General features: G+C 43.2%; 1 protein-coding gene across 1 annotated transcript in view; it reads right to left on the minus strand.

The window, feature by feature from the left end:
- The window catches only part of LOC130123673 (segment polarity protein dishevelled homolog DVL-3-like), a 28,617-nt gene extending 22,606 nt beyond the window's left edge, over nt 1-6,011 (minus strand). The window contains 1 exon segment of the mRNA XM_056292915.1: nt 5,385-6,011. Coding sequence (XP_056148890.1) covers nt 5,385-5,545 — 161 coding nt within the window. The 5' untranslated portion in view covers nt 5,546-6,011.
- Nucleotides 6,012-12,473: the final 6,462 nt, after the last annotated feature.

Consider the following 12,473-nt stretch of genomic DNA (forward strand, 5'->3'; position numbering starts at 1 on the left):
AACTTAATTACTAGTGAATTAGTAATGACCAAGAGGTCACTTTAGTATGGGGGAACATATTCTAAGTATCAAAAACTTAATTACTAGTGAATTGGTAATGATCAAGAGGTCACTTTAGTATGGGAACATATTCTAAGTAACAAAAACTTAATTACTAGTGAATTAGCAATGATCAAGATGTCACTTTAGTATGGGGAACATATTCTAAGTAACAAAAACTTAATTACTAGTGAATTAGCAATGATCAAGATGTCACTTTAGTATGGGGAACATAAAAAAACTTAATTACTAGTGAATTAGTAATGATCAAGATGTCACTTTAGTATGGGGAACATAAAAAAACTTAATTACTAGTGAATTAGTAATGATCAAGAGGTCACTTTAGTATGGGGAACATATTCTAAGTAACAGAAACTTCATTTAGAGTAATTTAACACTATGAACACTTGTAGTTTTGTGTGTTGTGTTATGTAAGAACAGAGCATATTCATTAAGTGTTAGTAAGGGAGAATACCTCTTCTTGTGGTACTACCACCTTATAAAGTCCACACTAAGCAAAGCATATTGAGATGGTACTACTAATAAGCAATACTTCTGAGGTTATAGAGGGAAAACTCATAGTTAATGGCTTACTGGTTGTAAAAAAACTTAATTACTAGTGAATTAGTAATGATCAAGAGGTCACTTTAGTATGGGGAACATATTCTAAGTAACAGAAACTTCATTTAGAGTAATTTAACACTATGAACACTTGCAGTTTTGTGTGTTGTTATGTAAGAACAGAGCATATTCATTAAGTGTTAGTAAGGGAGAATACCTCTTCTTGTGGTACTACCACCTTATAAAGTCCATACTAAGCAAAGCATATTGAGATGGTACTACTAATAAGCAATACTTCTGAGGTTATAGAGGGAAAACTCATAGTTAATGGCTTACTGGTTGTATAATAAGGCCGTGCAGAATAAGGCATTAATGAGTATGTAATAATGACCAATTAAGAGCCAATATGTTGCTAATTTGCATGCTAATAAGCACCTAATTAATGGTGACTACGTTCCCCATACTAAAGTGTTACCGTTTTTAATTGCAAAAAATACACGTGCAGGAATCAACATCACAGCAATGTACACACAACTCCAAACAGAAAACAGAAACTCACAATGAGCAAGACAGACTGCCCATTTCAAATATAAAAATGTCCTATATGATGGAAAAAATACATAAACTGAATAAAAAAAGAAAAAAAAACCCAATTGCATTAAAATTGAAAATAAATACGAGAATAAAGAAGCACGACGTCACAGAATAGTCGGAGGATTCTTTAAAGATGTTGTCAGAGCAGTTTAACAATTTTGTACCCCCCCTTTAGCGAGTTGCTTCTTGCCCTGTTGACGTAAGATGCCCTACATCCATCGAGCGGCGCTACGTCACGAAAGCGAAAGCTAAACTGTCACTCACGGCTGGTTTTGCGTTGGCACGTGCTTGTCAGTCGCAACGAGGAGTGGGCGGGGCAGGAAATGAGGTTGCACATCTGCCAACGAGGAGTGGGCGGGGCATGAAATGAGGACGCGCATCTGCCAACGAGGAGTGGGCGGGGCAGGAAATGAGGACGCGCGTCTGCCAACGAGTGGGCGGGGCAGGAAATGACGACGCGCGTCTGCCAACTTCCAAATCCACGTTTTTGTTTTTTTGTTGGTTTTTCCAAACGGGTTTTAGTGTTTCCCCGCTTCCTTCCGGGAAACGACAGACACGTGGCTTGTCGTTACTGTGAGAGCCGCTTTTCCCGCTGGTTTACTGACGCCGAGGGTTGTTTGGGAACTCGTTTGTCTCGCCCGTCCACTCCATATTGCTTTCAACGTCACTCATCCCACCGACCCCTCCCAGATCGGCAAAGCCCGTGAATGTGACTCCACCTGTCGTGTTCTCGGATACGTCCGCTTGTTTGGGAGACTTTATCGACTGGGAAGTCCTTTTGCTCTTCTTAACGAAACCAGCCTTCTGGTGCAAAATGGCCGCCGTGCATCGCCCAGGTGGGTGCTGCACATTGGTGGTGGTTGAACAACCTGCCCCCTTTAATAGGAAGCGCTTTGGGAGTCTAGAAAAGCACTACATGGATATAATAGGTTTTTTTTTAATTATTATTATTGTAACCGGTTATTTTCTTGCCCCGTGCGGGATTCGATACGGGTATACTGCACCACAAGGCGGCATCGCTAACCGCTCGACCAAAGGGTCCGACCCCCCCTAGTCGATCGGCCAGTGGGTTTTATTAGTATTTTACAGTCGTCGCCCTCTCCCGGAAGCGCGCCCTGAAGAGACTTCTGAGGATCTGCACACTTCCGGATCCCACCAATGTAACCGGTTATTTTCTTGCCCGGTGCGGGATTCGATACGGGGTGTACTGCACCACAAGGCGACATCGCTAACCGCTCGGCTAAAGGATCGGCCAGTGGGTCTTAAGCAAGTTAGCCAACTGAAACCAAAGGGTAACTCGTGTAAAAATAAGCCAACGCCAGTTGCCCTGCTAGTCCTATTAAAGGTAATGGAGACTTTTCATCTACTAGACGCAGTGTTTCTCAACCGGGGGTCCGCGGGCCCCTAGTGGTCCGTGGTGTAATTGCAAGGGGTCCGTGAAAATAAAATATCTTTAAAGAAAAGATCCTATGACATTTATAGAAATAGGATTATTTTACTCAAATGTGACTGAGAACTTTATCTACCTAAACTATAAAGGGTAACAGGACTTTTTCTCTAATTACATCTGTTTCACAAGTGTAATTTATTGTATTTTAATAAGAGATCTCGCTCCCGTTTGCATTGTTAAAAGTTACTGCATAAAAATCCTGTTGTTACATATATCTGAAAGTTACTGAATACATATTCTGTTTTGTTACATATATCTGAAAGTTACTGAATACATATTCTGTTTTGTTACATATATCTGAAAGTTACTGCATAAGAATTCTGTTTTGTTAACTATATCTAAGTTACAACTGAAAGCTCTTATTTTTGCCCCAAAGAGTGAATAAATGCTATAATGCAATTTAAAGTGCAGTTTCTACTGTTTCTATCAAATTGCAACCCCCCTCCCCCAAGATCAGGTGGAGGGGTCCTCAGGGTAGATCAAAAATACGCAGGGGGTCCAGGACCCCCAAAAGGTTGAGAACCACTGGTCTAGAGGAAGCTGCTCAAACAGCAGTGTAATCAATGTTTACAGTATTTTGGGCTTTACAGGTAAAACTGACTTGACTTGACAATCTTTACTTAAGACAAGAAAAGCCTTAAAAAGGTGTGCTAGACGACTTTAGCTCACGTCGTTGTTGGGCTTTTATGTCCATGTAGAGTTGGGCGATATACTGCCAGTATGTGAATGAGACTGTACGTGCTGTGGGACCGTGGCTCTGCTAATATGGTGACATTTTTATGAAAGCTTTCACAAATGTTTGATATTTGTTTTTGTTTATTGACACTTTTTATTTCTATTCCTAATTATTTGGTCTTGTTCACTTATTGTCCTCACCCCCTCCGTGCTCGTGTCCTTTGGTTCTTGTTCTCGTTTTTGGCTTTGTCTGGTTTTATGTCTTTTGTAAAGCACCTTGTAACATTGTTAAGAAAAGTGCTATATGAATAACGTTTACTGTTATGTAGAACTTACATGTTGTCATTCCCTGGTCTTAAAGGTTGCATTACAGTAAAATGAGACAATTTTCTGAACTCACTGTTTTAGTGAAATGAACAATGGATGACTATCTGCTTGGTCATCACATCCACATTACTAATGATCATTTATCAATATTTTCTGCTGTTTGAATATCTTATGGAAGCACTGATAGCCATCTCCAAAATCTCGTCTTGTTATCGAGTCAGAAATATTGTGATATTTGATTTTGTAGAAAATAAGAAACAACACACTCGACTCACGATAAGACTAAAGACTGGATGCTGGATCCCACATATAATAACAACAATATATAATAAAATATAAAAACTATATATATAAATATATATTACAGACTGGATGCTGGATCCCAAATAATAATAATAACAAATACAGTAAAATAGTGGTTTCTGTGGACACTTGGTTTTGCCGATATTGGCCGGCCCTGTGTCCACTCCCGTGTGACAGGTTTACTACCCCTCCTCCTGCATACCAACCATCTCTAGAGACAAATAAGGGGTTTTCGGTAGCTGGTGTACAGAATAGCCCACCTCCACTCCCAACAACACCACCACCACCCCTGAGACTGTTCTCGTAGACTCGCAAAGCACAAGAAGAGTCACCCCACCCTAAGTAAAGTCAAGAGGCCACGAAACCTGGACAGTGAAAATCACTTATTGTCTATTAATATTTCATGGACGTAAGGTTTTATCGAAAACACCGTCGTTTAACACAAGGCTGGTTGTTCCCAGCCGTGTTTAAACACAAATGGACGTGCTCATAAAGCTGCCAGGGTGATAAAACAGGGCATTCCTGTCTCCAACGCTGCATTCCTCGGAGCTAATAGACAACAACAGCAGGGGCCTGTTGGACTAACTGACTGGCTGGCTGGCTGACTGAGTGGCTGGCTGACTGACTAACTGACTGGCTGGCTGACTGAGTGACTGGCTGGCTGACTGAGTGACTGGCTGGCTGACTGACTAGCTGACTGGCTGGCTGACTGGCTGACTGACTAGCTGGCTGACTGACTGGCTGGCTGACTGACTAGCTGACTGACAGACTGGCTGACTAGCTGGCTGACTAGCTGGCTGGCTGTTTCCATCCTGACACCGGGTCGATAGCATCAGCTCAGGAAAAAAAAGTGCCAGCTGGCTTCTTGACAATAACAGTGGCGACTCCATGTTGTCAAACTCAGCCTTTCCTTCTTTCATATGAAATAAAATGACAGGTCTCTTTCTTCTTTTTTTGCGCTAGCGCAATACAACTGTGATGATGATGATGACGACGACGATGATGAAGATGATGACACCAAACTGTGGTCGGGACGAGTGAACGCGCGTGGCGTCTAAAACCAGGCAGCGTGTAATGTAAACATGCGGACCAACGTGGACCCGGGAGGCTGGGCCGCGTAACAAAAGGAGCCGCGGGGGAAGCGGGCTGCTCGGGGTAAATCAGCCCGACGAGCCGCCTTAAAAAAAACAATCGCGTCGGCGACTCTTAACCCCGATCCCCTTTGGACGAAACCTGCCCCCCCCCCCCAAACTCGAGTCGGGACAGAACGCGACGCGTGACGGGGTTCTAACGCGCGCGCCCGCGCCCGCGGCGTAAACACGCGCGCGCGCGCCGCCGTCCTATCGGCCGGCCGTTAAAAATGAATTCCCCGGTTTAATTAGTCCCACGAGCACGTTAACGACTCAAGCCAAGCCGACGCGAAGACGCCTTTTACCCGAAGTCGTCGTCCATGGATTTGAAGAAGAACTTGTAGTTGGGCTTCTTGAGGACGTTCTTGAAGTCCCCGAGAGTGACCCGCTCCGCCGGCATGGACAGCTTGACTAGGTAGGGTGTCTCCTGGTCGTCCAGGTGGTAGATAATCTTGGTCTCCCCCATCTCGGACGGTGACTTGGGGGTGAGGTTAGCATCCAGCCGCAGGCCCCCCGCAGCTTCCCTCTCGGGCCCCGGCTCCCCGTAGCGCCGCGGCCCGACCGAGGCGCTCCCGGCTCCGGCTCCGCTGGCTGACTCGCTGCGGTAAACCTGAGTTCCTCCTGGAGCCCCCACTCCCCCCCCCCTCCTTTTTCCTTTTTTTCTTTACACCAGTTCGCTACGACTGCCTTTTTTTTCTCTCCCCCCCCCAATTCAAAAGCTTCTTTCTCTGCCCGCGAAGGGGTCTCAGACAGCGGCCAACGCTCGGCCGCGGTGGCGTCTGTGCGTGCGGAACTTCCGGTGTGTGGAGAAAGGCTGCGGAACGAGCGAGAAACGATTTAAAACGTAACAAAGATAAACAAGCTCAGGCGGACGGCTCTCCACACTCCTTACTTTGTTGCACACGAAGCCTCTCTTCTTCTTCTTCTTCTTCTTCTTCGTCTTCTTCTTCTTCTTCTCGGGTTTTTAAAATCGAGTGCCGTCCCGCGTTAATGCGCATTACCGCCACCTACCACTCAGGAGTACAGCATCGGAGCGCTGGAGGCTCGTTGTCTGATTCTTCCAAGTCAAGTATGTTTTATTTGTCCCCAGAGGGGCGATTGTTGTGTGTCAGGAAACAATCGAGGTTTAAAAGGAGACAATCAGGATTTTAATCATCTATCTATCTATCTATCTATCTATCTATCTATCTATCTATCTATCTATCTATCTATCTATCTATCTATCTATCTGTCTATCTATCTATAATAATAATAAATTGAGTTTGTTTTTATCTATCTATCTATCTATCTATCTATCTATCTATCTATCTATAATAATAATAAATTGAGTTTGTTTTTATCTATCTATCTATCTATCTATCTATCTATCTATCTATCTGTCTGTCTGTCTGTCTGTCTGTCTGTCTGTCTGTCTATCTATCTATAATAATAATAAATTGAGTTTGTTTTTATCTATCTATCTATCTATCTATCTATCTATCTATAATAATAAATTCAGTTTGTTTTTATCTATCTATCTATCTATCTATCTATCTATCTATCTATCTATCTATCTATCTATCTGTCTGTCTGTCTGTCTGTCTGTCTGTCTGTCTGTCTGTCTATCTATCTATAATAATAATAAATTGAGTTTGTTTTTATCTATCTATCTATCTATCTATCTATCTATCTATCTATCTATCTATCTATCTATCTATAATAATAAATTCAGTTTGTTTTTATCTATCTATCTATCTATCTATCTATCTATCTATCTATCTATCTATCTATCTATCTATCTATCTATCTATAATAATAATAAATTGAGTTTGTTTTTATCTATCTATCTATCTATCTATCTATCTATCTATCTATCTATCTATCTATCTGTCTGTCTGTCTGTCTGTCTGTCTATCTATCTATCTATCTATCTATCTATCTATCTATTTATCTATCTATCTATAATAATAATAAATTGAGTTTGTTTTTATCTATCTATCTATCTATCTATTTATCTATAATAATAAATTGAGTTTGTTTTTATCTATCTATCTATCTATCTATCTATCTATCTATCTATCTATCTATAATAATAATAATAATAATAATAGTAAAAGTAACCGAAAAACTGTCGAAATATAAAGACCTTAAAATAGAGATTGAACGAATGTGGGGAATGAAAACCACAACAATACCAGTAGTGATAGGAGCCCTGGGACTTGTAAAAAAAGGGATGGAGAAATACACCTAATGGATCCCAGGTAACATCAGAATACAAGAACTACAGAAGATCACACTACTTGGAACATCTCATATCATAAGAAAGGCACTATCCATCAAATAGACTTCTACCTCATTCTAACGCTAGGCCCAAGAAATAGGCCTGGTTATTATGTTGTATTATGGCATGAAGTCAAAGGAAATTTGTATAATGATAATAATAATAATAATAAATTGAGTTTGTATCTATCTATCTATCTATCTATCTATCTATCTATCTATCTATCTATCTATCTATCTATCTGTCTGTCTATCTATCTGGAGTGCTTGGCACTATACAAAGCCAACAGGACACTAATAGCCTTCATCAAGAACTCAATGCGGCAGTGGAAAACAACATTAGATGCCAACTCAAAGACAATCACACAGGGATCCGTCAAATGTAGCATATACCAAGGTGATGCACTATCCCTGCTGCTGTTCTGCATAGGCCTGAACCTCCTCAGTCAGATCATCACAAACAGTGGATATGGACACAGGTTCAGAAGTGGAGTTACCATCAGCCACCTCCTATACATGGATGACATCAAGCTGTATGCCAGGAATGAGCGAGACATTGACTTGCTGATCCATCTCACCAGGATCTACAGCGACGACATCGGGATGTCATTCAGACTGGACAAATGTGGTCGAATGGTGGCAAAAAGAGGAAAGGTGGTAAGCAATTAAGGGGTTGAATTACCAGAATGCGGGATAACAAGACATCCAGGACAGTTACAAGCACCTGGGTATTTCACAGGCAAATGGAAACCACGAGGAGGCAGCAAAGAGGTCAGCCTCCAGAGAGGGAGGCAGGTCCTGAGGAGCCAGCTCAATGGGAAGAATAAGATCCAAGCCAGCCATTAACACATATGCCCTACCGGTCATCAGATACCCAGCTGGAATAATTAGCTGGCCAAAGGAGGAGATAAAGGCCACAGATATCAGGACACGGAAACGCTTCATAATGCACGAGGGTTCCACCCAAAGTCCAGCAGCCTGAGACTCTACGGTAAGTGGAAAGATGGGAGCCAAGGGTTAGTGAGTATAAGAGCCACTATCCAGGATGAAACAAGGAACATCCATGAGTACATCAGAGAAAGGGCCCCCCAGGATGAACTTCTGAGGGAGTGCCTCAGGCAGCAGAAGACAGAGAGTATGGAGGAAGAAGAAGAGGAGGTATCATGGAAGATCAACTCCTTCCGTGGGATGTATCATCGACAGATAGAAGATGTAGCTGATATCAAGAAATCCTACCAGTGGCTAGAAAAGGCTGGACTGGAGGACAGCACAGAGGGTTTGATCATAGGAGCACAAGAACAGGCTCTCAGGACCAGATTTGTTGAGGCAGGAGTCTACCGCACCAGACAAGACCCAAGATGCAGGCTGTGCAAAGATGCCCCTGAGGCAGTTCAGCAGGGTCAGACAGTAGCAGGATGTGAAATGTGAGCTGGGAAAGCGTACACTGAAAGGCATAGCCAAGTGGCTGGGATAGTGTACAGGAACATCTGTACTGAATACAGACTGGAAGTCCCCAAGTCCAAACGGGAAATACCACCAAAGGTGGTTGAGAATGGCAGAGCTAAGATCCTGTGGGACTTCAAGTCCCAGACTGACAAGCAGGTGCTGGCTAACCAACCAGACATTGTGGTGGTCGATAAGGAACAGAAGGCAGCAGTAGTGATCGATGTAGCGATCCTGAGTGATGGCAACATCAGGAAAAAGAGCATGAGAAGCTAGAGAAATACCAAGGGCTGAGGGAAGAGCTAGAGCAGATGTGGAAGGTAAAATCCAAAATAGTCCCAATGGTAATAGGAGCGCTAGGGGCTGTGACCCCCAAACTGGGAGAGTGGCTCCAGTAGATTCCAGGAACAACATCTGAGGTCTCTGTCCAGAAGAGTGCGGTCCCAGGAAGATACTGCACACAACCCTCAAACTCCCAGGCCTCTGGTAGAGGACCCGAGCTTGAGGAAGACTCACACCACCCTTTGGGGAAAATCCTGATTGTTTCCCTTTTAAAAATGGTATTCAACCATGGGACATGGAGGACAATATCAGAATCATGTTTATTAGCCATACTGGTTTGCACATAAATGGAATTTGACTCTGGTTTTGTGGCTCTCTTAGTGTACTTAACAGAAAAACAACACTACAGCACAACAATCGTCAGATATATACACAAGCATTGAGTTATACAGGTGAAATAAGAGGTGCAATGGCGCAGAGAATATATCAGAGATGCTGAAATAGATGTTAGCAAATTACTTACATACATGCCTCAGGTAGCTGTACATGACAGAGTGTACCAATATACACACACTGTACAGTACTGTATATACAAAATGGTTGGATTTATTTGACAGTGTTAAGCATTCATTTGAATGACAGCCCGTGGAAAGAAACTTGTTTTTATGGGGTACAGTGCTCTGTAGCGCCTACCAGAGGGGAGGAGTTGGAACAGGTTGTGACCAGGGTGTGGTGGGTCTGCAGTGATGTTGCCTGCCCATTTCCTGAGTCTGGAGGTATGTAAGTCCTGAGTGGAGGGCAGGTTGGCACCAATGGTTTTCTCTCCAGACCTAACTGTCCGTTGTAGTCTGTCCCTGTCCTGTTTGGTGGCCAACCCAAACCAGACAGTGGTGGATGTGCAGAGGACTGACTGGATTACTGCAGTGTAGAACTGAACCAGCAGTTCCTGAGGCAGGTTGAACTTCTTGAGCCGGCGGAGAAGGTACATCCTCCGCTGGGCCTTTTTGATGATTGTGTCTATGCATATGTATGCAGATTTTCATTCTATTCGGGTTTTCAACTCGCAATGACCAACTGGAAAACCCAGATTTGATGTAAGGGGTGACCAGGAGGCAGATGTAAGGAGTGACCAGGGATGTCAAAGGCTACCCTCAATAAATAGCTAGCAAACTTTGTTGCCCCCTACTTACAGAAAAAAAGATGCTGCACCATAGAGCTGCAAAAACGGTAACTACCATGTAGTAATGGATGGGGGGGGGGGGGCAGGAAAGATGCCGTGAGAATAATATCTTCAATTCTTTGATTGCAAATAAGATTCTTATTTCATGATATTCAAATGCTGTTTAAAACACATCGCCTCCTTTTGATGCACAACAGTGCCAAACAGTAATAATTTCCACAGGAGCATAAGTGCCCCATTTTCAAAAATCTAGGAGCACATTTACATTTTCAGAATAAAAGCCTTTTTCAATTAATTTGGCCTACAGTGAGCTTTGTTGCCTTTAATGTGATTTGCTTTCTTCTCTTTGGTATACGACGCAGTGCATTTAGTTTGCCACTTAGGCCACGAGGGCCTCCTTTCTCCACGACCTCCTTTAAAAACAATGTCACCATCAGTTTCCAGACCCAGGCCTCCATACTGATGATACCCACAATCTTCAGGAGATTTGGGAGATACAGGAGATGTAAAGATTCATCGTGACTTGAGCTGAAGCCCGGAGGAGGTGTACCTTGACACAGGACAACAGCTCTTGGAAGTCCAGTTTCCCACAGTAGTAATACCTTGTTAAAAACAGGACTGGCAGGCCCTCTGTGGAAACTTCTCCTTGGGGCCAGAATTTTTTTTTAAGCTAACTCTCAGCAGTTTGGGGCAGTTTGAAAGCCAATTGGATCAATTTAACAATCCCTCTAATGTAATTATTAACAACATGAACAAGCTCAGTGATCACCTTGGCAGCTTGCTTGGTTTTCTTTCCTTCTGCAGCAGACAGGTGTTGTCTACTATCTCAGTAGTCGGACTCCACTCCTGGAAAAGACTCCTCTAGAGGCTTGATTGGTTTGACCTGCTGGAAGCCAAACATTCCTCCATTTTATCAGTGAAAATATACTTTGGCAGCAATCTCGCCGTTCTTCTTCTTCTTCAGAAGACTATCCAAGCTGCTTTGGCTCGCAACGGCTATGGGAGCCGAAAACCTTCCCGTCAATTAGGTGCCGTCGTCCGAACCATTTGAGGCCTTTTTTGTAAGGCCTCAGTCTTGAGGTCGCTCGAGATGCAGCCATTTTGAGTCTGTTATGCATTTCCTGTATGGCCGTAGCTGCAGGTTTCCTGGCAGGAGCGCAGCTTTCCTTGTGGTTTTGTGTTCCTGAAAGAAATGGAACATTTCTTAAAGCAGGTAAGGATGCAGGTGACCACGTCCCTCTGCAGCTGAAATGGAAATGAAATGAAATGGAGCAACTTAGGACTGAAAATAAATATTGTCGAGCATGTTAACGTGCTCCTATGGAAGTAAACCTGAATAATTGCCCTGTCGGGACGGTTGGAAGGCAGACAGGCATGTAGAGCACTGATGCCAGAACTTAAAGCCGTATGGAAATGGATCCAGAAGGGCGGGATGTCGCACAGTTTTATATCCAACAGAGATTACAGATGTAAAATGCATTGAACACTACCAAACATCAGGCTCGCTAACTGGCAGACTTATAGAAAGCCGATACCAACCTCACGTCGCCACTGGAAACTCTATTTCAACCTTTATTAGGTTTTGTGGTTTCACTGGGCATTGTCCTGTCTCGTCCCTGAGCCATCAACGAATTGAAGGACATGGTAGATATGATTCAATTAAATCTTGGATAGTATGATTTTTCCTCCTTTTTCTTACATGGATCATCTTGTGACCTTAACTGAATTAAATTAAAAGCTAAAACGAGGAGCTGGGTTTCCTTTGCTTGGGCAATTAAAAACATAGGACAGCAAACTGGCATATTGGCGAGTCAATTGAATTAATCGTATTCAGCATCTGCTCAGTAAAACAAGTGACCCCCCCCTCTTTCTCTCTACAAGCTGGATTCAGTTCAAAGTATCCGAGTACATCATTTACTTCAACCGGACCGTTTTCCAACCCTGTGCACCTATTTGAGAGACCTCTGCTCCCGCTTATCAGACTGATTAAAATCAAAATTAACAGTAGGTGAGTGGAAAATCACAACAGAAATTATTTCCACGTGGGCACCCAGGTAGCGCAGTGGTCTATTCGGCTGCCTACCAACACAGGGGTCGGCTGCTCGAATCCCCGCGTTACTTCCGGCTTGGTCGGGCGTCTCTACAGAAACAATTGGCTGTGTCTGCAAGTGGGAAGCCGGGTGTGAAGAGTAGGGTAATTGGCCAAGTACAATTCGGGAGAAAAAAAAAA

The sequence above is a fragment of the Lampris incognitus genome, chromosome 14 (genome assembly GCF_029633865.1).
Source record: "Lampris incognitus isolate fLamInc1 chromosome 14, fLamInc1.hap2, whole genome shotgun sequence".
Classification (NCBI taxonomy): domain Eukaryota; kingdom Metazoa; phylum Chordata; class Actinopteri; order Lampriformes; family Lampridae; genus Lampris; species Lampris incognitus.